Here is a 26,956-nt window from a genome sequence, read left to right on the forward strand (position 1 = left end):
TAAACAGCTGGCAAAGAGGGGACCTTGTGGAAATAGTCTGAAATGGTCTCAGGGACTGCAGGGTCCTTGGATTGTAGCTTTGAGACCCAGTGATTTAGAGAAAGACAGATCCCCGGGACATAAGAAGTCTCGGCTCCTGACCGACCACATGAAAGCCTGCCCAACCAGAAACACCCCCACTGAACCATAACGTAAGTGAGAAATAGCTTTGGTTGCATGAAGCCACTAAAATTTGGGGATTTATGTGTTACAGCAGCTCGCAATTCTTCTAATGAGAACATTAACTCACGTGGTGGCAACCCTGTGCCAGGCTTTGTGGAACTTATTCAATCCTCTAACAGTCCCATGAAGTGGTTGCTTTTACAGTCTACATGTTGGAGGTGAGGCTACTGAGGCACTAAGAGGTAAAGGGAATTATACAAAGTCCTACAGTTAGTAAAAAAGTCTGGCTCCAGAGTTCACCAGTCTGCCTACTACCCTCACCTAAGTATTTCCCAACACCATCTTCCAACTTATACTTCAGACAAGTGACCCAGACATGCATAACGAATATGTACTTGCACTAAAGACTTGCTTGCTCGAAACAGAATATGGAGAGCAGCTAGCCTTGGATTGTTCAGAAAAGATGAGAGATAGTAGGAAATAAACAAGTGAAAAGGAGTTCCTGAATACTCTAGAGGAGACGTGGTACAATGGTCGAGGGTGTGGTAGGCAGAATTCTAGATGGCCTCATGACCTTGCCACTTGGTATCACTACCCCGATGATATTACATGGCGTTGAGTTGCATGATTATGTTATGTGGTAAAAGGTATTTTGCAGATATAATTAAGAGCACTAATTAATTAACCTGAAGATAGAGAACTTACCTGGATGGATAATCATGGGTCCTTTAAAAGCATAATATCTTCTCTGTCTGGTAGCAGAAGGAGAAGTCAGAAAGACGTGAAGCATGACAAAAACGATGCTTCACTGATGGATCTGAAGATGGAGGAGCTCTGTGAGTAGGAATAAAGGTGGTCTCTAGGAGAACACCCCACCACCCCAGCACACAGCAAGCAAAGGAAATAAGAACCTCAGACCTACAAAACTGCAAAGGACTGAATTCAGCCAACAACCTGAATGAGACTAGGAACAAATTCCTCCCCAGGGCCTTTAGAGAAGAGTCCAGTTATCCACACCTCATGTGGGCTTTGCAACACTCTTTGGGAACCTGGGTAAGTCTGCTTGTACTTCTGAGAATTTTGAGTTAATAGATGAATGTTTTAAGCCGCTAATTTGATGGTAATTTGTTACAAAGCAATACAAAAGTAACAGAGAGAGCAACTCAAGAGAGATTGTATCTGTCTCAAGGTATTGGCTTAAGCAAGAATGCCTTTGCTCTTTTGTCTCTATTTCTAGCAACGAGTGACAAATAATCGTGAGTACCAGCAAATTTTCCTACACAAATAAAAATGAATTAAAAAAAAACCCAAACCACATATTTCCTTATAAATATTTCAATCTACCACCGGCAACTTTAAAACTTGTAATCCATAGTAGTTTATTATTATAAGCCACAGAAAAGTGAAGACATTTTTTAAAGCAATATTTCTGATGTAAAAATTTTAAAGTCCTATAATCCTTTAAGCTCTCTCATAGTCCACTCTTTTTTTTTTTTTTAAAGATTTTATTCATTTATTTGACAGAGAGAGTCAGAGAGAGAGCACAAGCAGAAGGGAGGGGCAGAGGCAGAGGGAGCCCCTCTCATGGTCCACTCTTACGAAGAAGTCTTAGAAAATCCCAGAATTAAACACCACACTCAGGCACAGACCCTATAAAATGTGTGCAGCAGATTCTCAGGGCTTTTATTTTTTACCTCAGTACAAACTAATTTTTTTCAAGGGAGACATATAGATGTATTTGAAAGTAAACTATTTGGGGGCACCTGGGTGGCTTAGTCAGTTAAGCATCTGCCTTCAACTCAGGTCATGATCTCAGGGTCCTGGGATCGAGCCCTGTCTTGGGTTTCCTGCTCAGCAGGGAGTCTGCTTCTCCTTCTCCCTCTGCTCCTGCCCCCTGCTTGTGCTCTCTGTCTCATAAATGAATAAAATCTTTAAAAAAAAAAAAAGAAAGTAAACTATTTAGAAACAATTATTTTATTTTTATGTCTTGCTCTTTCTTTAAAAAAAAAAAAAAATAGCTTCCTTACCATAAGATAAGAAGTAGAAAAAATAAGATTAAACTTAGGGGAAAAGTTAGAATACCCACCAAGGTCACAAGGTCATAAGGTCACAAGGTCACAAGGTCCTACACTTCCACAGGAGATGGGTCTGAGACTCCGAGAAGCTAAAGAAGCTTCTTAGGGTCCATAAGATGAAAGAAAACCAGCATCTGAGAAGATGAAGAATTTTCCCAGTTCTCCAAGAGAAATCTCTTTTATGGTCTGTACCATTCAATATAGGTTAGGAGCTGTTACAGCAATAAAAAAAATCCCCAGACCTCAGTTACTTGTATCAACAAAAATCTATTTCTCATTCCAGCTGCATGTCTTCTGTTAGAGTTTAGTTGGGAGCTCTGCTCCATGTCTCATTTTTGGAGACGGAAGTTGTCAGCAACCACCATCTCAGATGTCGCTGGTTACCACAACAAGAGGAGAGAGCACACTGGAGGGTCTTGAACCAATAGATAGTGCCATGATCTGGAAATGATATCCATCATTTCCTCTTATACGTCACTAGCCAAAAGAGCCAGATGGCCCTACCTAACCCAAAGGGGGCCACGTTGTACATCCCATCATTGCCTGAAAGGGGCAAGAACAAGCAATATCTCATATGGGTACCAATGACTACCATAGGGCTCATTATAAAGGGTGTGACACCATGTACCATATCACAATTAATAGTAAGTGGGTGTCCTATGACCACTTTTTATAAACTCTTTGCATCATGCAAAGGATCGTTAGGTAAATACAAAACGGGGCGGGGGGGGGGGCGCAATATCATAAGGCCCAGGATGCAGCTTTGTCAGTCTTGGTTAATGTGAAGGTAAAATCCTCCAGGAACAGGCCTCCAGTGGCCGGGGAGGTAAAGTAGGCCAGGGAAGCTGGATCGCTGACCAAACTGTATGGAACTGCAAAAATGTCTGCCTCCTCTGAAGGGGGAGGGGGCTTGTAACTTTCAGTAATTTTATTGCCATATGAGGCTGTTAACCTTGGACTACTAGATATTTTGATTTTTTTTTTTCTTTTTCAAGAAGAAAAACTGGAAATCCGGTTCATTTGTAAAATCTCCAAAATTAAGGTATTTTTGAAAACAATGTGCAAACCAGTCAAAACATGTCTGTCAGCCAGATGTGGCCTGCGGATTGCCAGTTCATGGAGAAATTCCATGTTGCTGACAACTTGCAGAGCCATCGGTTATGACAGTCCACCGAGCAGAAGGGAGTGTTGATGTCCCCTTGGGAGAGGGCCACCGAAAGTGACATCTCACAAAATCACGGCAGGGGAAATGAAGGGCAAATGCCACCTCATTGGTGGCCTCAGTGCTGAAATCACTGCTGAGGATGTCTTGGTTCTACAGGAACCAGACGCCTACCCAGAACACTCTATCTAGGCAGAGGAGATTCTAAACTCCACCAGGGGACTTGCCTCTATTTGTTTACCACTGTGTCTCCACAATCTTGAAGGAGGTCCAGCAAATGGAAGGTGCTCAATAAATTATGTTAAAGGAATGTGGGAGGTTGCATGGAACTGATTTAAAACTTATTTCTGCAGAAGGAGAACACATGTGATGACCTTTTCTGTCCAGAGACAAAAACGGATTTTTTTTTTGTTTGTTTTGTGTTTTTTTATTGTTGTTTTTGTTTTGTTTTGTTTTGTTTAGGACATTCTGCCCAAATCTAAATTGCTTACTTTGAATGGTATCTTCCATGCTAAACAGTAGAACTATAACCACACGGCACATTTCCCCCCCCATAAGAATGATTTCTGTAGCAGCAAATTCAGCCACCTCACACTGTCCCCAGGTAGCTCAGCGTGGGTGGGAGGCAAGAGACTGTCCCTTCCCGTGCAGCTGCAAGGGGCAAGGACGTGGCACTGGGAGGGGGTCAGCTGGGAGAGAACTGGCAACTGAGCCATGAAGCAGGTAGCTGCAAATGGGGTGTGGACCACGAACTAGTCAGCAGATGGGAGTCCCCATGGATGCTGGCACAGAGAAATGACAACTCTTGAGGTCCATGGAAAGAAGATGGAACCCTGCAAAGAAGAGGAGAGAGGGAACCCCTGAATTGACAAAGACTAAGGCATCACTATTAGGAAGAAGGGAAGCTTGAGATGGAAATTAAATTCAATTAAAAAGAAGACAGAGTGATTATGTTCCATTGCCAGTATGTAGCCTGAGATTCGAGGCTGTAAGATGGTTGTGGGTCAGGTTCCCCGAGAAGCAGACTCCAGGGTGAGCATAGGGTACAGAATGCTTATGGGGGAGCACTCTCAGGATCACTTCCTGTGGAGAAGGGAAAGAAGCAGGACTGGGCAGGGGAGACGTTAGCTGCTACGATGCAATCTCAAGAAGACCCTCACTGACCCGGGGAGCTCTGAGGAGGGGCTGGTCCTTCAGGGTTGTCCTGAATTGAAGCAAGGAAACTGAGGTCTGTCCCTCCACGTTGCCAGGTCATTGGGTGTGGGCTGTCCCCAAAGGGCTTTGGGCAAAGCCTCTTTCTTCAGAAGAGGGTTTCTGCCAGGAACACACTTGCACCTGGGGAATGAGCCTTTTGGTCTTGATGGGGCATGTGGTGGTGCATTACAGCGCCCACCTGTCATCAAGTGAGATAACTTTGTACAGTGTGACCATCCCTGGGTTGGTTATGTGATCGGCATAAAATAAATGCCAGAATCATTGCTTTCTTCTCTCCCCTCTGCATGCCAAAGTTCTATGATTCTGGAAACTAAGGCATTCCTTTGGTGCTCCCATTCCAATAGCAAGATCCGGTCCATAACATTTTGTTTAATACTTTGATAGCTGGAGCCCCGTATGGACAGGCCCATGTCAGGAACATTGCCTGCAGCAGACTGAGGCAGGAAGTGAAATTCATAAGGCAAATGTGTAGAAAGGAACCATACCTGTGAGTTACAAAGTAGACCCTTGACCGTGGGGACACTGTATCTATTTTTCATTTCCTTTTCCCAAAGCATGTTCTCAGGACACGGGTCTTGAGAGATGCTTGGCATTGAAAGGGTTCTATGGGCAAATAAGGGCGGGAACCACTCCAACTTTGATCCTTCTTGGAGATTCCTGACCTACACAACCCTATGGAGCAATCCTGCACAAAAGACACCTACTCATCTTTGTGAAACAGAAATATTTGACCACAGCTAATAATAGCTTTAACATCTCGTGGCAACACTACATGATTCCAAAGAGTGTAGATGTGTAAGGCAAGCAGTTTATAACATGTTGTTTTTTTCCTAAGTAAACAGTCCTTTTTGGAAACATCAGTAACTATGTGAAGTATCCTGTCTTCCTCGGGGTCTTTTTGAATCTGTGGAGGGCAGTTTCTGCTGGGGCTATTTCTCTAACAATGAAGAGTCAATTACATTTAGCAACAGTGGAGATAGGCCATCTCGTGCACATGAAAACGACTTTAAAATTTGAGCTTAACCATGTAGGAAATATCACCCAGAGACTTCATATTTTTTTCCCCCTGTGGTACTGGAACTGCCTTCTACACGAGTGGCTGGAGGGTATAGCACACTTGGTAGGTGGCAGCTGGGGCGCCTGAAAGCGCTTCACATATATGATGTCCCTGAAGGGGACGCTCAGGTTGAGAGGGGTTCAATGACACGCCCCCGGGGCCACACAGACACAAGGAACAGATCTGACCCTGCCTGGGGCCGTGTGGCTTCTCAGCCCAGGCTCCTGATTGCACCACTCCGTCCCCCACCTTCACGTCACACCATTCTTTGAAAAATGGATCAATAACAAGGAAAGGGCTAAAATAATGATTAAAATAAAATTAACAAATCTACTGCTGAAGGAAAAGCCACTTAAAAAATCTTCACTTGGGAAACGAATACAAATAGTATATGAACCCTGACCTTTAGTACTTGTTGAGTCAAACAAAACTGAGTATAGATATTTCAAAGGAGAACGCCACACATTTTTCTATAACAGTAGGGAATGTTAGAATGTCCATATGGGGAATAAAAATATTTCCATACTGAGCAGTCTCCATGTTAACAGTCACCAAGCATTTGGCTGAAAGCTCTGTGTTCTGCTTGTCTGACAGCGTTTTAGCTGGAAAAGCTGTCGACTTTCTTGACGTCCTTCAGGTCTTCTCTTCTGAAAGCAAAGATCAGAATACTGGCCGGTTTTCAAAGATCTGTTTTCTTCTTCATGCGGTTGTGGCAAGGACGGGGTGCTCCCGGACAAATCATGGGCCCGCCATTGGACACTCCTGCTGGGATGACCTTTCCCAGCACCTGACCAGGTGGGCTAGCCGCACAGGCACCTGCCTTCATAGACGCTCGCACGCGTTCTATTCATCCACCTTTCTCAGCACTTTTCTGTTTGGCTTCCTCCACAAACTATTCTTTTTAATTTTTAGGTCACCTTCTCAGAGCTAGAACATTCTCATCAAAACAAGGCACTGGAGCTGGAGGAGGCCCAGTTACTAATGAACTTGGCTCCTCCCAATACTCACTCGTCTGACATGTGGTTAGGGCGGCAGGAGCACCGCTTTTTGAAACCCACTGATTTTCAACCAGTGGCCTCAGCTTCCTCTTTGCACAAAACCTTTTACCAGCTCTGCCTTGAATTTCACTTCTTTCTGTAGCCTTTCCTCTGGTGACGTTTCTAGGAGGCAGTAAAACAGCCCAAAGGCGGGAAGACAGGGGGAATTTATAACTTGGGGAGTCTGCCTTGCATAGACTGAAAATCTCCTGAGCAGCCCAGCAGCACTGACTGTATGGTATGGGAGGTAGGGGGGTCTCAGGCTGGCTGCGCATCAGCCTTCAGTGATTATGGGAGGGCAACAATTACTGCGGGAGAGAAATGAACCCAAGCTGACCTTCACGGAAAGTACGAGAAAGGTGCTGGACCCGTCTGTTTCTGTAGCTTGAGTTTTACTCTGGTAGTAGGCTCAGAACACAGTGCTGGGTCTACAGTCTACAGTGGGGGGGAGTGTTTCAGACTATCTAGCTAACTAATAACAAACAAACCCTTAAGGTGTTTGACCTCGACAGTGGATTTGGGGGTTTCTAGAGATGTTTAACAAACAAACCCTTAAGGAATAGTGTAACAGTCACCAGTTCCTAGAAAATTTAAAAAGATATGCCACCTAGTGCCAACTGAATACTATTACTCTGATCAATCATCCTGTCTGGCCCTTCAGAACCCAGGATTTTAGTCCATCAGTGTTCTTGTTGTAGACTTATAAATGAATATTCAGTGTGTTAAGTATGTGCTGAGCAAGTATAACTTTTTATACTTACTAGGATCAAAGCACTCATATTAAATAGATATCCGTTTGGGGGCGCCTGGGTGGCTCAGTCGGTTAAGCGTCCGACTCTTGATTTCAGCTCAGGTCATGATCTCAGGGTCGTGGGATCAAGCCCCGCATCAGGCTCCATGCTCAGACAGAGTCTGCTTGTCCTTCTCCCTCTGCTCCTCTCCTCCCCTCTGCTCATTCTCTCATGCTCTAAAATAAATAAATAAAATCTTTAAAAAAAACCAGATACCAGTTCGAGCCACATGAAATTGCCTTATTTGTAGAAGAAAAATTATCAAATATCAGCAGTTTCATATGGTTTGACCTAAATAATTTCTAGGCTTTCTACCTAACAGATTTTCCTCTAGTTTCAAAAGTTACAGTAAAAATGTTACATGAGCAGTGAACAATGTGGGAAAATTCCTTCCTCCATCCTTCCTCCATCCTTCCTCCTTCCTTCCTTCTCTTCCTTTCCCTCAACAAACACTCAGTGCCCAGCAAGTACAAAAGTCCATTCACTGCAGTGAGTCCTGCAAGGCAGCTGAACTGAATAAGGTGCAGCCCTTTTAACTCTCCTAACAGAGCTGGGGAGACCAACATGAAACAACTCACAGCAGAATACAGCCGGGGCTCCTCAGAAGACATGAGTAGGATGCTGACGGGGGTGCAAAGAAAGAAAGGGGGTTGGGAAGAGCACCAAGGACAGTGGGAGAGGCCCTCCCTTGGTTGAGGGCTGGCTCTGGGAAGGAAGGCTGGGATGAAAATCACAGGGATGGCAGCGGGCACAGGCAGGGCTCGGAAGGGGGAGAGCGTTGCCGGCTGAGGCGCTCACGGTGAGCAATGCCGTGGCGGCTGGAACGGGCATGGGGTGTTCAGAGATCACCATGAAGGGAGAAACATGAGGCTAGTGCTGTAATCATCCTCACATGAGGACACAGGGAGTTTAAGTGATTGCCGAGGGCCATACGGCCAGCCACTGGTCTAGGGCCCGGGGCCTTAACCACTGGGCTGCACCTGCTGCACAGGGAGATGCCCTTCAGAGGCCACCAAAGAGAGTCTCATAACAGAGGCAAACAGGTCACAAAAAAGCAGTGGAGGATACCTGCTTATCTTCTAGGAGGGGAGGAGTGAAGAATGCTGGGAACACCCACCCACGTGGGCGCGTGCGCACACACACACACACACACACTATATTATACAGACAATATTCAACAAGTATATACTATATATAAGTATATTAATATATAATAATATATTATATAATATATAAAGCAACTCTGGGACTAGGGCAATGTGATAGTTAATTAATGATATATAATAAATAATTATTATATGTATAATAGTTATGTATGTTATTAATCAACTATCACATTGCCTTAGTCCCAGAGTGCCTTATCTAGTTAGTTATTGTCCTGCCGTACTGACTAGACCAGTGGCTTCAAGGTGTGGTCCTTCATCTCCTGGGAAGCTGGGCCCCAGCCCAGACTTACTGTGTTGCACTGATGGAGGTGGGGCCGGGAAGTCTGTGTATGAACCAACTTTCCAGGGGATTTTTGTGTACGCTCAAATCTGAGAACCACTGGATCAGAGAAAATGTGATTAGCAGCCTGAACACTGCTGACCTCTTTTTACCCTGGGTCTAGTTGTATACTCTCACTGAGTTGGAAGAAAACCTTTGTTCTCTTAAGTAATAACCATTTCCATTTTAATATCCTGTAAACTATTTAATTGGTAAATTTTTTGTGAGTATTAAAGGTCAGGATTTGTGAAGTCCAGGTTAATGAGTATTTTTATTTTATTACCAAATTCAATATTGATTATTTTTTAAAGTCCACAGCATTTAAAGAAAGGCACACATTTTCTTTCTTTCTTTGCTAGGGGACAGCGGAATGAGGGATGAATACAAACACATTCATTCGTTTAACAAACATTTATTTGGAGTGTGTGTTTAAGAGCCGTTGGCAGAGGGCTTTGGAGAATAGACGGTCACGTCTTGAACAGATAAGCCTTTTGGGCCAATGCAGGTCTGTGGGGCCCAATTTATGTGCAAAAGTGTGGTAATGGGTTTCTAGCTCTCCCCTTGCACCCCAAACCTAGAGAAACTTGTGAGAAACCATTTACCACACTTGGGCTTTGCAAAATAGGAAGAGGAGGATGATCATTAGCTTGGGTCATAGTGCCACCATATAAAAACGGAAAAGGTTGGCTTCTAAAAACTTGCCAAAAGCTACTGGCTTTTGAAACTGAAGCAGCAGATGTGCCAGAATCCCCACATCTGCCTCCTCTGCTGTCCTGGGCTCTCCCCTCCAACCCAGCTGCCATGATGACCCATATCAGTCATCTTTCCGCAACTCACATCCCTGGCAGCTCCTCAAGCTTTCAGGCATAACATCCACACTTCTCAGCCTGCCTTTGTGTCCCTTCTCAAGCTCATCCATCTCATCAGCCTCCCTTCCCCTACCTGACCCTCTTGTCTGCCAAGCCACACTCCTCCCTGTTCTAGAAGGTCCTTCTCTCCCAGGCACGGGCCTGCTTTCCTTTGGGACTCCATTAGAGCTATTTTGGCTGCAGGAAACAGGAACTCTACTCAAACTAGCACAAAAACAAAAAAGAAAGGGAGATGTACTGGCTCATAGACGAAGGCTGGCGTTGTTCAAATGACCCTCTTCGAAAGGAGAACACGCCTCTTCCCTAATTGCTCTAGCAGAGAGACCCAGGGCCTCCCTTATGTGCCTGCAGCACTGGCCCGTCCTGAGCTAGCCCTTGTCAGTGTGATCGGCCAGCTATGAGAAGAACAGTGCTTGGCACAGATTAGGGGCCCAATGAATATCTAATTATCATTAGTAATTATTCATAGTTTAAGAATGAAGGACTGAATGAATGACCCCCCCCCCCCCCCCCGCCCCGCAGTGGGGTATAATCAGAGTCCTATCTAAGCCACAGTGAGGCGGCCAAAAGAAGGCATGTCCAGGAAGGTTCGAGTGGGGTTGGGGAAGACTTTGCAGGTCAGGAAATGCTTGAGCTTGGTCTGGAAAGATAGTTAAGCATTCCCTAAGTCAAGGCAGGGGGCTGGGTGAGAGGAGAGGAGTAACATTGCTGAGGGGAAGATGCTGGGTGAATGCTGAAGGGTGTGAAAGCAGCTGGTTTGCTCAGAAAACGATAATGGTGCGGCAGCGCCGGCCTCTTGGACACAGCTTGGGGGAGGAAGCAGATGAGGGCAAGATGTGTGCACACGCACGCAGGGTGCTGGGGCAAGGGGACAAGGTCATAAAAGGCCACGCCAAGGAATTCACCATCAGGGAGCCAGGAGCTCTTGAAGAGGCTTTCAAGTCAGGACCCGCAGGGTTTGGGGCCCAGCTCGCCAGCTGAGTGGTCATGAGTAAGTTACTCCAGCCACCCCAATTTCTGCCTCCCAGAGCTGCTGTGGGGACAGCATACAGCCAACCAAAAGCATCTCTACGGCCCCCGGTACCTGGCAGAAACTCAGTGAACGCTAGTGTTTCTTCTTCTCCCTGTGACGCAGCTGATTGCTACATGTAACCCACCAGAGGAAAACAAATCCAGTTCATTATAAGCTCCATGTATATCGTTCTACAATCCCAGAGTTCAGCTGGTGTTTCAAAGCTACCATGAGGGGAAACTGAGTCCCATGTCAGAGGGTACCTGTGGTTTCAGTTTCCTCTCACCCCGATTTCTCCCATCATGATGGGAAGAAGTGAGATGCTTGCAGCTGAAAACATGCATATCATAGTTGTCACTTTGGGATTTAGCAGAGATAGAGCTTTTCAATATTGCCAAATCCTTTTCAACTCACAGAGCTCCAGACTAAAAGATGCACACAGGGGTGTTCTTTTAGAAATAGCCCAGGTAGGCATGCTTGTCTGTAATGAGCACTTGTCTTCTCAAGGAACTCCCTCAGCCACACATATTTCTTCATAAGAACAAGTTAGTCAAGAGCAGAAGACGATGAGAATCATCCACAGAGCGAATGGAGAACTCCTATGTGAGGAGCAAAACAATTCCCCCTAGAATGCTTTGTTTCGAAGCTTTAAAATTAGACACCAAGCATATCGGTTTCCTTTGTCAGTGTGGTGCAGTGGGGAGGACAGAAGCCTTGCAATCAAACCAGCCCCGTGGTAGTTACTAGGAACTAGTTCTATGACTCGCAAGTCACTAGTTTTCTGTCCCTGGCCCAATCACTGGACCCCTCCAACCCTCGGTTTTCTTGCTTCTTGCTGATAAAGAGTAGGGAGCCCGAGACTTAAAGATTGTTATGAAGCCGAGTGAAACGATTTTGGTTTATGAAGGATTAAAATCTACACCATGCTTGATAAATGTAGAATTGTTGTTCTTGTGGTAACTGTAACTTTCCTAAAATCATTCAGGATTAAAAATAATAGAAATCACCTATATCATGAATGGAGTTACATGTAATTTATATACACTGCAATACGATAGAACTACCCTTACTCTGTGGAAGGCATGTTGGGACATGCACAGCTCATAATTACGTGTCATATTTCTGACTCTCAATTTGAGTGTTAACAAAGGATCTGTTGCGAGTGACAGTGAATTGACTTCTTACTCGTTTTTTTGTTTTGTTTTTTAAGCCACCAAGTCACAAGAGAACTGTAAAAGTTGCATTTGGAAACTTTAACTTATTCTTCTGATGGTCGGGCCTCATTAGCTTCATAAATAGAGACTAGGTACAAAGTGAAATATTAACTTTCTGGAAACTTCAAAGTGCTTATGTATGAGGAGAGACAAAACCAATTGGGTCGTTTATAAATGATCATCATAAAGCCCAGCCAGACATTTCATTACCGAGAAATGAGTAATGCCTATTCTGCAACCTGCTCCAGAGGCAACGGAAACAAACAACCCAAGATGGAGCCTTGACCATTTCATTGCCAATAGTGTCAATGGAAATTATTTAGGAAACAAAATCCTTCCTCTTCCCCACAGCTGGGAAAAACCCCACAAATTATTATAGACCAAGCTTTTAATTCATAAATACTACAGATAATATGTCGCCTTTTTGCTGCAGGTTTCCAGCTTATATCATCTGTTTTACTAATAACCTGGGGGAGGGGAGGAGGTTCAACAGAGGCTCTCTTTGGCCAGATCCAACACTCCGGCTAGAAATGTTTCTTTCCATTTTGTTAAAAAAAATTCTGGGCAAAATCATGAGTAGATAAAAACCTGATTCATCAGAATTCACTAGGACTCTTTAACATTTTGCCTTAATCTTATTTAAGTGCATATAATTATTAAGAGGTCTATAGATGCACTTATGGCAGAGCCAGGGGGCAAGAGATGGAGCGATGATGCACTCCAGAAGTGGGTTTTGGGTTATTTCCGATGTCCACCTGGGGATCCAGGTACAACATTCCTACCCATTTCGCTAAACACTAGATGTTCCCTTTTCCGATGTTATATCATCACGTTAAGGAAGAATAGTGTGGATTGTTTGACTAAAATTAAAATGGGTCTGAATTTGAAGACTTGAGCTTTCGCTTTCTCAATAAGGTGGGCAGTCGGTGCAGGATAGAAGAGGGTGGGGGGCGGGATGAGAGTTCTTCTGGCTATAAAGACAGCAGACATCTAACCTCAACCCAAACATTCCCATTCCCACAGCTAAGAAGTTATACAGGAATTAAGTGACTCACATAACTGGCATGACTGAAATATCCAGCAGAGGGTGGCAGGCTGTAGGGGCAGCTCTGGTAGAGGCACAGACCTAGTTCTGAGGACTCAGTTTCTCTCCCTTTCCAGCTCCACTTTCTCGGGCTCAGAGGAAAGACTTCAGCCACTCAGACTCTACTTCCTGCTGAATCCAACTCAGCAGAAAAAAAGGGCAATCGGCCTTCTTTCTGAAACTCACAGTGAAAGTCTACTGATTTCAACGGCTCTGATTTGACTGCATGCCCACTCTTGAACCAACCCCAGGGGCCAGGGAAATGTGACCCCTTGGATCAGCCTTGAATGACAAGTCCACCTCTGGGCTCAGGGACTGGGTTCGACTGCACCAGAAGCATATAACTTGAGAATGGGCGGGGAGATGGCTCTGGGTGCAGTTTCCTGAAGAGGATGCATAGGTTCTGGGTGGCAAAGATGAGAGTGACTCACCAATGGGGTGCAGGTGGGGAGACTGCGAAATCTTGATTAGAGAGACACAAAGATGGCAGGAGGAGAAGCACTGGAGGAAAAAGAAAGAGAGGGGCCAGAGAAAGAAAGTAGTGGGATTCCCTAAAGTTGTGTCTCATCCCACCAGCATTCACTGTCACCATGTCACCTCGAGCTTTGGGCCCATTTCTCATCTCTGCAGGGAAGAGAGTAGGACTGGGTCCATGGTTCTTTACTGGGACAATACATCAGAATTACCTGGAAAGCGGTTTCAAATGACACAGGCCCAGGGGCAGTTCTGCTGCCCATCCCCAGTGAAAGCCAATGGGAGGAGCTCTGAGGTCACAATCAGGGCAAAGACTGCAGTAACCGCAGGTGGACAGTGGTCCTAGGTGACAGCCTCATTTACCGTCCACAGTCAAAGGTGATGAAAACGGCATACTGATTCCCTCAAACACCTGCCTGGAGACATACAAATATAAACTTCTCTAAAAGGTGTGCTTTTCACCCACCAGAGGTCTGCCGACAGCAGCAGTTCTCAAAGTGTAAGGGACCTCAAGAGACTGTCAGAGGGTCCGTGTGGTCAAAACTATTTTTAGGGGCACCTGGGTGGCTCAGTAGTTAAGTGTCTGCCTTCGGCTCAGGTCATGATCCCAGGGTCCTGGGATCGAGCCCCACATCGGGCTCCCTGCTTGGCAGGAAGCCTGCTTCTCCCTCTCCCACTCCCCCTGCTTGTGTTCCCTCTCTCGCTGTGTCTCTCTCTGTCAAATAAATAAATAAAATCTTTTAAAAAAAACTATTTTTATTAATTGTCTTGTCCACTGATTGACATCGCAACTAGCCTCTAAGAAACTATCATTTGTTAAGTTTCAGTCTATTTTTTTAAATCACATTTACCTAAAAAGGCTACAAAACCCCCACATTTTTCCTTTTCTCAATGATACAGATCTGTGTGAGGCCGGAGTTTCTTCCTATACTTCAAACAAAACAATATTTCATCACAGATTGAATACAAAAGCAGATGTGAGCATCCATGGGTTGTCCGTTAAGCCAGACACTAAAGAGATTTACGAAAATGGAACACAATGCCAGTATCCCTACTAGATTTTGTTTTGTTTTGGGAAATGGGGTTATTTTTCACAAAAAAATATGCTACTTACATAAACACACAATGAATTTATTACTGTTATGTTTAAAAGAATAACATTTTTCTCAGTTTTACTTTGAAATACAGTAAATATCAATATATACAACTCATATAAATAAAAGCTTTTTTGGGGTTCTCAGAAATTTTAGAGAGTCTATGAAAAAGCCAGAAAATGTGGGCATCTCTGGACCAGAATCCCAGTGAATCAGATCACTGGGACCATTTCTACATCTTAGCGCCCCAACCTGGCAGGGCTGCCTACCTGCTTACAGAGAACGAGCACGCGCTACAAAAAGGACACCCCCTAGCCATTGCATAGCCTGATCTGTGCTATCAAACCTGAGGAAGTGGGAACGATTCAGTGGATTCATTGCTGAAAATTCGTTCTTGCTCATTACTCCCACATCTGGTAAGTGTGGTCCTTCGAGATGGTCACGAGCAGGTAACTCTCCTCCCAGGCACTAGATGGCACTGCTTACATAAAAATACTTTAGCAAGGGCCGCATCCCTAAATTGGCTGTTTTCTAGATTCAGGTGGGGAGGAATAAAGAGTGTTTGGCGCATCCTTATTCTGACAAATACTGACAAAAACTTTCCTTTTTGTTTCTGTAAATTTCTAACCTTGAGTTCACTGATATGAGGGATTAGTAAAAAGGAGAAGCTTTCTGATAAAAGATGGATTGAGTTATTCTATAGCAAGGGTTCTCAGCTTTAGCGGCAGATCAGAATCACCTGGAGCATCTAAAATCCAGACACCAGGCCTTACGCTAGTAGTTAAATCTGATTTTCTGGGGATGTGGCCCAGAAATTGGTATTTTTGAAAACTCCCCAGTAAATTCCAGTGGGCAGCCAAGGTTGAGAATCATAGTCCTATAAACTTTGCCATTAAGAAACTAACCAGCTGGCCTATAAGGAAGAGGCATTGATTTTTCCTTGTCCCTTCATTTAATTCTTTTAATCTTATTCCAGTTGATTTTTCCCATATCATTTAAATTTTAGCCAATGATCTGAGAAAAGGAGCCAGGGGAAAAAAAGAGCAAAGCAAACCTCTGAACCACCAGAGTTTACCACCTTAATGTATGTTTTCATGGAGGACTTTTAATGTGTAGGTGAAGGTAGAGAATGAATCTCAACGTCTAAATTAGGGCCTAGGAGAGGCATTAGAGCAGGTGGTAGAGGTTATCACTAAGAGAAAATGCTCCGAGTATCTGGAACCTTTACCTCCTGTCTCACCTTTCATCTAACCAAGGGATGAGAACTTTAGGATCACCTGGGAGACCTTAAAAATACAGATGCCCGAACTTCACTGGTGGGAGGCCTTAATTCAAGAAGTCAGGAGAGGCCAAATGTGGGCATTTTTTTAAAGCTCCCAGGGTGATTCTAAGCTGCAGCCAGTTTGAGAACAACTGACCTAGCCAAATCAACTATTTTTCAGACTGCATGACAAATCCCACCCCATTAGGGGATTCTGATGTAAAGTAAGGCCCCATAAAACCTGCTTTCATGAGCAAATGTGATCTAAGTTCAAATCCATTCTTACCGCATCATATCCCATTCCATTTTATGACTCTGTGTGTGCGAGGTAGGAAGAGTCATTACCGTACCTGTCACTTTTACTAGCTAAGTCATGCTCATCTCCATTTATCCTTGACTCCGGAGAAAAGACTGGTTATGTCAGTTACATATTATTTCCAAGGGACCTCCTGTCAGGGCAGATCTACAGGTTTTCCAGACCCTGTAAATATAAGCGGAGCGTTTTCAGTTCCTTGATGTTTTCTACATTAACAATTTAGGCTCTTTCTTTGGCAAATGAAAGCAGCCCCTCTGCTTGGTGAAGGGCTATGAGCAATACTATGTTTGAATCAACCGTCCTTAATCAAGTCACAGAGCCTGTGTGCCCCCCAGAACCAAGATCCTTTCCATAATGGCGCAGTTGAGGAGCCCATCCAGGAAAAGGGCTACCTCGTTATCTTGCATTAATGCCAATTATGGCGTCTGAACCAGAACTTTATACAGTAATTAGAACAGTGCTAACACAGTGAGCAGTGGAATTGGTCTGCATTCACTCCTTGCATTGGTTATTCTCTGCCATGCTCTCCCCCCCCTCCCTCAATTCATTCTCTGCCCTGTTTTTCCCTATGGTGGGGAGACTGACTCATGTGGACCATATCCCCAGCTCTTTTGCTCTCTGGCTTCTGGTTGAGTTTGTCCAGTGGAAGGTATTGGGAGGAGATCAAAGGATAGAGGAGAGAGAAGTTGGGTTATTTCCTTCCCACCCCCCCCTTTTGGGTAATATGGCAGGTCAGTGGCTGCACGGCTCTACCCCCGACTGACTGTGGGAGCCCCTCCTGTGCAGCCCCCTACTATGTGAATCTCCCTTCTGTGCAAGCCCCCTCCGGTAGGAGCTCCCTTCTGTGTGGGAGCCCCTTCCTATGGGAGTCCCCCTCCTGTGGGAACCCCCTTCTGTGGGAACCCCCTATCCTGTAAGCCCCCTTCTGTGCAAGCCCCCCTTCTGTGGGAGCCCTTTTCTTATGGAAGCCCCCCCTCTTGTGGAGAACCCCACTCCAGCTCTCATCAGACACCAGTAACCTCAGTGCCTTCTTCGGGTCCCTTCAGCCCTGGGGAGGTAACAGCTTCCCACCATTGCCAGCCGCTGGGAAAAATCCCTTATTAATCAAATTTTCTTTAAAATCCCAGTGACTATGTCTTCCATTTCCTGCTGGGTTCTGATGGCTGGGATACCTTCTAGACTAACTATAATCGGAATTCATTTTTCACTTTTCAATCATTCACATAGAAGTCCTATAGGTATAACTTGTGTTCCTCAAAGATCTTAACTTTAAGAGAACTTCTAAGTTGCAGGGTACTTTAAAGCCTTTTTTTTTTTTTTCTATCCAAGCCTTCATGACATCTGGATGTCTTTGAAATACTCCAAGACTAATGAGTTGGGTGCCTCAGTTTCCTGTTGTGTAAAACAGAGGGGCTGCACAAAATGGTCCCCAAGACCCTCCTCCTCCAGGAGCTGCTCCTGCCACCCCCTGAGTCAAATTAGCCCCGGGAGGAAGGAGCCGGCCAGAGGTAAGGGCGGGAAGAGGGGGGATATGAGATACCCACACGTCTCGGTGTATTTGAGATGCGTGTTCCTCAGGGTGAATGTGATACAGTCTGTTCCATTTTCAAGTTAGCCATCTGCTGTCCACTGGGCGGTGTGTCCCCTGCCGAGCCCTTCATGGGCCGGGCTTTAGAGCTGGGGAGTGAAGCGTAGGGTGACTTGGGCCTCGGACAGGGCAGCTGCTCAGGGAGGAGAGGCATCCAAACAGCGGGTGCGCCCTGGAGCCACCCTGGGGGCTTGCTCACACGCAGACTGAGGTGCCACCTGCAGGGTCCCTGATCCAGCAGTGCTGGGCGGGCCTGAGCAGGGGTGCTTCTCATCAGTCTCCTGGTGCTGCTGATGCTGCTGGTCCCTGAGGGCCATATTTTGAGAACCACTGGTCTCATCAACCACTTAGGATGCAGCATGTTAAATTATCATGAAGATTAAGTGCAAAGCTCGGGGGCTGTTTTGGGGTGGGAGTGATTCTTGAGAGTGTGTGAAGGAGGGTGAGCCCCAGGGGGTTTTACCAGAGAGGCTGTGCTGGATGCTAGAGGATGGACAGGAGCTGACAGATCACAGGAGGGGAAGGCCCTTCAGACACGGGTGTAGGGGGAGGGGAAGCGAGGGGACAGGAACATATACGGAGGGCAGGCTGGTGAGGGAGGGCAGCGGTGGGAGACAGGCTGGGAGAGGTGGGGCCGGGCTGTAATGGGCGTATCCATTCGTTTTTGTTTGTTTGTTTGTTTTTTAAAGATTTTATTTATTTATTTGACAGAGAGAGACACAGCGAGAGAGGGAACACAAGCAGGGGGAGTGGGAGAGGGAGAAGCAGGCTTCCCGCGGAGCAGGGAGCCCGATGCAGGGCTCCATCCTAGGACCCTGGGATCATGACCTGAGCCAAAGGCAGATGCCCAACGACTGAGCCACCTAGGCGTCCCGTTTCTGAGTGTCCCTCACGACCGTTACCCCAGGCTTTGCTGCAGCAGCTGGCCTCCTGACAGGACCGCCCGTTAGCAGCTGTCCTCACCATGCACCGTGCACCTCTCACTTTCTGTCTGGGGCTTCTCTGACAGGACTGTCTGGGATGCCTGTGGGCACCCACCTGGCTCTCCACATGCACAGCCTGGTGTCTGAGGGACTTAACAGCTCACAAGCACCCCTCAGCCAATAGAGGACAGGAGGCAGGAGGCGGTAGATAAACAGTGCCCCCTCCTCAAGTCCTCTTAGGAGCAATTCTACATGGCTTCTCAGAAGATGCCCAACTCAATAACATCCATTTCTATTGGCTTCTCTTCTCATCGGTTTCGTTCCTTGATCTCTCCTTCCTGCTCATTAGAATGCCTCCCCAAATTACCAATGTACCAAACCCTTATCTCAGGCTCTGCTTCCAAAGGAGCCCAGGCTCAGACAAGCTACAAATGTCCTGCTGAGGAATTTGGACTTTGTCCTGCAGACAAAGCCAATCACGTTTCTAAGATGAAAACAACAAAAGCAAGAGCAACACTCTGATGAACAAAAAGTCACCAAGGGCTACCAACACTTAGGTACCATTGTGAGACTGGAGGGGAGAACCATTCAGTCTCAGCTCAACTGACTTGTGAGGCTTCTGTCGGTCAGCGAGGCCTGGAGATCTGTTCCCTGGTGTGGCTACGCCCTCCGGCTCCAGGGTAGTGGAGGGAAATGTAATGTCATTGCTGGGCAAAGCTCTCTGGCAGGCTAGCTGGTTCTTAGGGTCAAAACAGCAAAATAAACAATGAGAGGATCCCCCTGGTTGTGAAGAAGAGAATTATTTCAAAAAGGAAAAAAAAAAGGTGGACTGGGGTTGGAGAGAGAGTGTTCCTGTCTGAAACAGTTCATCTGCAGAGGACGACGTCCTAACCAGACTCAGAGCCCTTCAATCAGGGAAAGGTCACTGTTCCTGGTTTCACAGGAAGACAAGCAGAAGCCAGAGGGCTTCCCTGCTGCCCTAGGAAAGCAAGAGGAATCAGGGAGTTGGTCTTCACAGCTTGAGAAAGCAGAGGTGGGGTGGGGGGAAAGGCATGGAACATGGGGGGAGGGCTGGGCAGGATCCCAGGGGAGCAGTGCTAGTGAGGAAGCGACAGCCAACCCATTTCCAGGACAGTCACATCAAGTCTTTATGTGGTGATTTTGGTCCTTTACCCTCTTTTGGCCCCAATCTTAAAGGCTGCTACACACAGACTCTTTGTTAGGCATCCAAGGGAGAGATGAAGGGAAAAGGGAGCTCTCAGGATAGGGAAGGGGACCCGTGCAAAGGGGTGGGAAAAACGGTCTGGGTCCAGAGGCTGGAACTGCTTGCTCCGTGTGTGTGTGTGTGTGTGTGTGTGTGTGTGTGTGTGTGTGATGCCTTGAGTACAGAAGATGTTTTATTCGGGGTTTGCTCTAGCATATGTGAATTTAAAACCTAATGCATTTTTTTCTTATTTAATTTTTTGAATAGAATGCTGCATTTATGGTGGTTCAAAATTCAAAGAGTATGAAATAGTAGCAGGGAAGAATCTCCTCCCACCCTTATTTCCCAGATTACCCCCCCCTCCACACACACACACACACACACAAGCAACCAATGATACTAGCTCTTGTATCCTTCAAGGGACAGCTTATGATTTTGCAGGGAAAAAACACGTAAAACCATTTTTCTTCTGGTTTACACAAACGAAACCATATTATACACACTATATTGCAAGTTGTTTTTGGCATTTAATAACTCCGGATAATCTTTCCATATCAGTGCATACGAGTATCCTTATTCTTTTCTGTAGTTGCATGGAATTACTTCACATGGGTGTGCCCTAATTCATCGAAACAGCCCCCAACTGATGGGCATTTAAGGCTATTTTCTAACTTTTGCTATTAGAAAAAATATTGAAATGAATAAACTGATAAGATATAATATATTCTAAACTCTGCTTTTATTATATCAAGGATACGGATGGTTTTTCTCCAGTAAAACGTAAATGCAATTCAATACGAGCAAGCCAAATTTATCCAATAAACATGTGCCATTGAAACACTCTTGTCACATATATTTGATTCAGCAGAGTATCCTTAGTTATAAGAAAGCTTGTTATAATTAGTAATAGCAGTGTGTTTTTAAAAGCAGATGATGGAAATATTGAGTGATTGTTAGCATCAACTGACTGAGCGTGGGGAGAACCAGGGGTGTTTGCTTAAAGCAATAAGGGCAATAAGAACAGAATGGAGCCTCGCTGCTCTGTATGTTTAGGAAGCTCTGAACGTGGGGCTCAGAAATCTGGGTTTGGTTCCTCACTCTGCCACTGTGAGTTTTTCAATGAAGTGGGGACAATGATTCCTACTCTATGTACCTGGCGAAGTTGCTCTGAGGATAAAATGGGAAACTACCTCACATGTGTGAAATCTATAAACTATAAATGCCTGAACCAATGTCAAATTCTATTGTTATCCTATTGCTTAGAGTGCTGGTTTTGGAGGTCGGTAGATAATCCACCTATGGAATCAATTCTGAAATAAGTTTCATAAAAGAAATTACACCAGGCATGACCATTTTAATTAAATGCACCAAATGGTGGCCCTTATATATCATAATGTTTTAAAAATCAATTAAATAAGGAATCAGAAACGAAAGAGATTGCTATTGGCTAACTACCACAACTTTTTTTTTTTTGCACCCCCCCCACCTCCCTGCCTCATTTACAGTTATTAAAATCAAGTTCACTGCTAACCACCTCGACAGGAGATAAATCCGGAAACCACTCAGTTCTGATGGGGTAGGTAATATCTTTATGCCAATTAACACTGATAACATTCTTGGATTCTCAGGTACCACTGTCTCTCTGGATTCATTTGGAAATGATCAATAAAATAAATGGGCGAACAAAGTTTAAGTACTCTGGAAAATGAAATGCCGGGCTGTCTGGGTTTGAGAATTATTAGGAAACCTACCCATTTCACTCATGAAAACCTCCACGATGCGCCATTATCGAAGCAGACAGGTGCCCCGGGCACTTCTCAGTCAATCCATTCAAGTTTCCGCTACCTCTTTTCTAGTCTCTGCCTCCATGGCAACAGTCCACTGACCTGCCCTTCAGGGAAATAGAATTTCTGGCAAGACTGAGACTTTTAATAATTCCACTTGTCAATACAGGTCAGAGAGAAAGAGATGGATTTGTACCAAGTTACTTAACAAACTCGCTGACAAAATGAGCGACCTCCAGCAAACGACCAGACCCAGCGTTCAGAATGTCCCCCAGGAAAGCCAAACGTTGCATCATTAGTCTCAGAAAATTCACACCACCAGCACCTGTCCATCAAACCCTTCCCTGTGTGTGGACTTCTTCTTGCAATGTTTTCTTTATTTACCTTTTCCTAGAAAGGTAAAAGTGTCCTGGGAAGCTCATCTAAAGTGATTATTAATCTGATTATTAATTTCCTCCAGATTTTAATTTTAATAAATACAATACAAAATGGGCATAGTTTGTCCTGCAAGTTTCCTTATGGGAATATCATCTAGAAATATCAGTTTTTTGTGACCAAACTACCCTCTTGGCGAAGGACAAGGCTCTAGAAATATCTCCTCAGTACCCAGAATCTAAACTCTCATCCCAAACATACGAGAGGCACTCGTTCTGCTCACCTCTCTCCCTGGAGACGTCCCAGTGTGTGGCCGCCGCTGTCACTGATTGCCTTTTTGGAGGCATTACCCTCTGACTCGGAAACATAAACACCGCTTCAGAGATTTATTTTACAATTCATCTTCTGATTTGTCATGGCTGGGAAGGTCAGCTTCCAGATTTTCTATTCTAAATTACTTTTGAACAGATTTTACAAACACACTAAGGAATGGCTTTTGCCTGGACCGGAACAAACTCTGAAAGTTGGGGCTCATGTCCCCTCCCTTCCTCTTGGTATAATGTAAACAATTAGAAAACCCACCATTTCCCAAATCAATTATTTGTAAAAGAATGACAGGTGCCTTGGAGACACTGGAGTTATAACAGAGAAAATGGCAAATAATTTTTTCATGGGCCAGCTGCTCAGCTGATGTGATTTTGGGGAAGGTTTTCCTAGGCTCTGAAATCCAATCAGCAAATCAATTAAGATCATGCCCATCTCTGCCAACAGGACCGCCGTGCTGCCTATCTCTGCCCTCCTCCTTATTCCAGTGATTTCTGGTGTGTCCCTGTCCCAAAGCCAAGGGAGCCAGTCAACCTGAGGTTCCTTTGCTTTATGCTCACACTGGACAACAGGGGAGGGTGGGGGCACCGTTCCGGTTTAATTAAGGATTAGCGATCACCAGAAGGAGGATTGCCCACCACTCTGCTCCCCCCCATTTATATCTGTCCCAGTCCAAGCTTGCCTTCGACACTGGGCTCAGCACAGACTCAGTGGGGGCTGACCGGTAGGACTGGCTGTCACTTTCTTTCAGCGGAAAACACATAGGACCAGGCAAAGCAGATGGTTCCTAAAGGGGCACATCCAAAAAATCTGCTAGCAAACTGTGCTGGTGCCTTTCAAATAAACAGCAACTTACTGGAGGGGAAAATCAGATCTCCCCCGCCACATCCTGCCACCATCCATGCAGCTTGAACATCGCCCACTTAGGAGTTTCTAATCCTCAGCGAGGCAAAGGACAGCCCGTCTTTTAAGCCTCCCAGAGATAGCCATCCTCCCCGATAACGCTCCCGTATCTGTCAGTAAAAGCTGTTATCTAGGTAAGACTACCTTCAGGAGGGCTGACCTGTGCATCACACATGGTCACTCGGTCCTAAGAGAAGCAGACACAAATATCACGATTTTGCATAGTTAGGTGGACATAGAGATGGCCAGTAGGGCCTCAAATGGAATTAAAACCAAGGACTATTTTCATCATAAAACATTAATAAAGTGTTTTTTTCAAACTCCGAATAAACCCACAAATAATTATTTGTGAAGCCCTCGCTCTGACTGTATGAGTTTGGGCAAATGAATTCACACTTCCGGGCCTCCGTTGAACTGGAAGATTTCTAAGGTCCCTCCTAGCAGAACATTCTAGATTTCTTTGGGTGGGAGTGGGTCTCTTCCAACATTCTGACCAATCACATACATAGTTAATCAAGCAGTTATTCAGCATAGATTGAGCAGAGACTGTTTCTGTCACACACGTAGCTTACCTTTTCAACTGCTGTGTGTTCTTCATTTGTAACGCTTGTTTTTCTTGATTCATTTTTCGACCTGCTCAGCCTCCTGGATACTTTTTCTCTGAGTAGAGTGGCATATCCAATGTGTTCATAAATGGGGTTTGTTGTCATTTTGGAAATGTATTCAGAAGCTTTTGTTTCTATGTACAGTGTTATCAAGCCATCTGTGACCAGATCGTGAATCGATTCAAACCTCTTCTCGCCCACAAAGTGTTTTCCATCATAGAAGAGCCTGTAGTTTAAAGTCTGGTTTCCAAACCTGTCCCCAAGAGAAAGAGAAATCACAACAGTGTTAGAAGTAAGAACATGGAAGAAACAGTAGCAGCTAACACTTTTTGAGTGCATAATGTATGTCAGGCACTGAACTAGGCACTTGGAATGATTTTTTTTTTTTTTACCCTCCCCCCCATTTAATTATCATAGTTTGAGACAGGTAGAATTATTGTCCCGGTTTTATGTCTAAGAAAACTGAGATTTGAAGAGATCGTGTACCTGCTTGAGATTACACCCCTGGAGAGAGACAGGGGTGGGATTCAACACCCGGCAGTCATATGGTGTCACTGGATCCTAGAAATCACTAAGGCCGTTGAGTCCTTATTATTTTCATTTGCAAATGTGAGAGGGTAGAGCCTGGTTTACATATATTTTACTTTTAAATTTTCTTGATGAAAACTAGCCCCGGCTCTCTACCCCTCCCCTATACCCGGCAATTGCCTCTGCAGGGGAAGCTACCACCACTCGCCCTGATGTCCCCTTATTATGACATTTTTGGCCACCACCAGCAGAGCACCTCATGCCTCCCACCCTAGTTGGTGCCACAGAAGGGAGATGGGGGGAGCTGGGTGAAGTTCCCTGCTGGAGCGGCCACCGCCAGCATCCCAGGGATCTAACCTATAAGGTCCTCCCTCTTTAGCACCAGCTGCGCCCTCTTGGCCTTGGTCCTGTATCTCACAGCCCTTGTTTGGTTCCCCGCTGGGACTGCCTGTGCCTGCTGCTGGAGGGCTGGGGGATAGGAAAATACTTTGCATACCTAGAGCACTTACTAGCTTTTGAAGTACTTTCTTATAATGACATCATCTCAGATATGTTCAAACCATCCCTAGGTGCAACTTGGGAAGTAGCCTTTTATGGCCACAATATTGAGGTGTCACCTGGAATATGCCATTGTGGGCCGGCCTGGGAAGTGTTTCCATTAATACCATTCTTTCTATGGAGAAAGGTCTTCCTAATTCCAAAGAGTTCATAAATGAACTTTCAGAAGACAATTCGATTCTGGAATTGGATGCTTTCCCCAAACCTTATGGGATTGCCATAAGGATCAAATGGCGTCAAATATTTGATTGAGTTTATGAAAGTGCAGAAAATGCAATGCTTTTCTGGCCCTGTGATTTCCAGTTCTTGTGATTTTGTGATAAAAGGCTCATGAAAACTCTGCTCTGATGGCTTGCAGGCATGGAGCACCATGACTGTCGTTGGGAGTCGATGTGACCCTTGGGTCAATGTTAAACCCCGAGAGAACCCATGGACAAACTCCACGTCAGTCCAGGCACACATACACAACGTGAGGTGAAGACTTTTGACAAGGGCTCCCGGGAACTAACTGAGGCAGAGGCGTTGCTCCCTCAGCTGGATCAGATTTAGGCAGAAGTGGCTATAGGAGCACTAACTTTCCAGATAATTCCCCAGTTTACTGTATGTGCATAAACAGAGCTTCAGTGTCCATCCTACTGATAACATCGGTGGCCTAGGAAGTGTATAAGCCTCTAATATGCTACTTGTACTCCGTAAACAAAACAAAAATGAAAAATAAGTAGCGGGAGAGGCTGGTTAATGCGTACAGAGTTTCTGGTTGGGATGATGAAAAAAATCCTGCCAGCCCATAGTGGAGATGGTTGCACAGCACTAAGAATGTACTTAACGCCATTGAATTGCTCACTTAAAAATGGTTAAGATGGTAAATTGTATGTTACACATATTTTATGGCAATAAAAAAAATGGGAAAAAATTAAGTGAGGTCACTTGAAGAGCAGTAGCAACAATGGATGAAATCAGGTTCACCTTAGAGCTAACGTGTAGCATCCTGGCTGGCGTTGGCTTTCTCTAAGAATGTAGGCGCCCTCCACGCCTCCGAGAAGCTCATCTGCCTGCTCGCGGGAGATGATCCCGTGAAACCTGAGGAGAGAACGGACCATCTTTGTTCTCAGCAGACCTCATACAAACTATGCACCACAAACAGCTGGGCTAAAAAAGATGGCGGGGCCACCCAGAACCGACTGTCCCCCACGTGGATGAAGAGGGGAGTAACTACCATATATCTTAAAGATGCAGTTGGAACCACTTCTCAGCAAACACCCAAACTTATAAGAAGTATTCAGGTAGGCAAAACAAAATGAAGAACACCCAGTCCAGCTGGCTTTCTGCTCTTGTCTTTGCTCTCAAGCTGAAAGCTAAAGTCAAAACAAAAGGCCACGTTATGGCCCCTTCTTTAACCATGGGGAATAACAAAAGAGCAATTACCAATTTAGCTCTCAGCTCAAACACAGAAACTATGTATTGTCCGGATTGCTAATGAACACTATTGATTATCAACTTGCTTACTTCAGGTGCAGGGTGTTGTTAATTTTAGAGGCTCATTCTCTGGAAACAATAGCCAGCTATAATCAACATTCTTCCATTCCTTTTAATGTTGAGAGCAATCGTTTCAGGATATGTTTGAAAAAAATGTACCTATTGTTCTTTTTAAAAGATAACGTTTGTTATTTTTTTTCTGCAATTCTAAAAATAATACACATGCATGTAGAAAACAAAGCATATCTAGGAAGAATGCAGGCTTGGCTAATGACCGCTTTGCTCTGGAGGCACATGTCCGAGGCCTACAGAGTGGACAGTGACTCCTGGGGAACCTTCTCTGTTGTCTTGAAGCAAAGACAGCTCCCCACCCCACCACC

At 45.1% G+C, this 26,956-nt stretch overlaps 1 protein-coding gene across 2 annotated transcripts in view; it reads right to left on the reverse strand.

The window, feature by feature from the left end:
• CHN2 (chimerin 2) overlaps nucleotides 1-26,956 on the reverse strand; it is a 292,339-nt gene that overhangs the window by 83,987 nt on the left and 181,396 nt on the right. For both annotated transcript variants that reach the window (XM_032401868.1, XM_032401869.1), the window contains exons 5-6: nucleotides 26,067-26,180; nucleotides 23,982-24,267 (exon numbers count right to left, since the gene is read on the reverse strand). In XM_032401868.1, coding sequence (XP_032257759.1) covers nucleotides 23,982-24,267; nucleotides 26,067-26,180 — 400 coding nt within the window. The remainder of the gene's footprint in view (nucleotides 1-23,981; nucleotides 24,268-26,066; nucleotides 26,181-26,956) is intronic.

The sequence above is a fragment of the Phoca vitulina genome, unplaced genomic scaffold, assembly GCF_004348235.1.
Source record: "Phoca vitulina isolate PV1807 unplaced genomic scaffold, GSC_HSeal_1.0 scaffold4, whole genome shotgun sequence".
In the NCBI taxonomy this organism is placed as follows: Eukaryota; Metazoa; Chordata; class Mammalia; order Carnivora; family Phocidae; genus Phoca; species Phoca vitulina.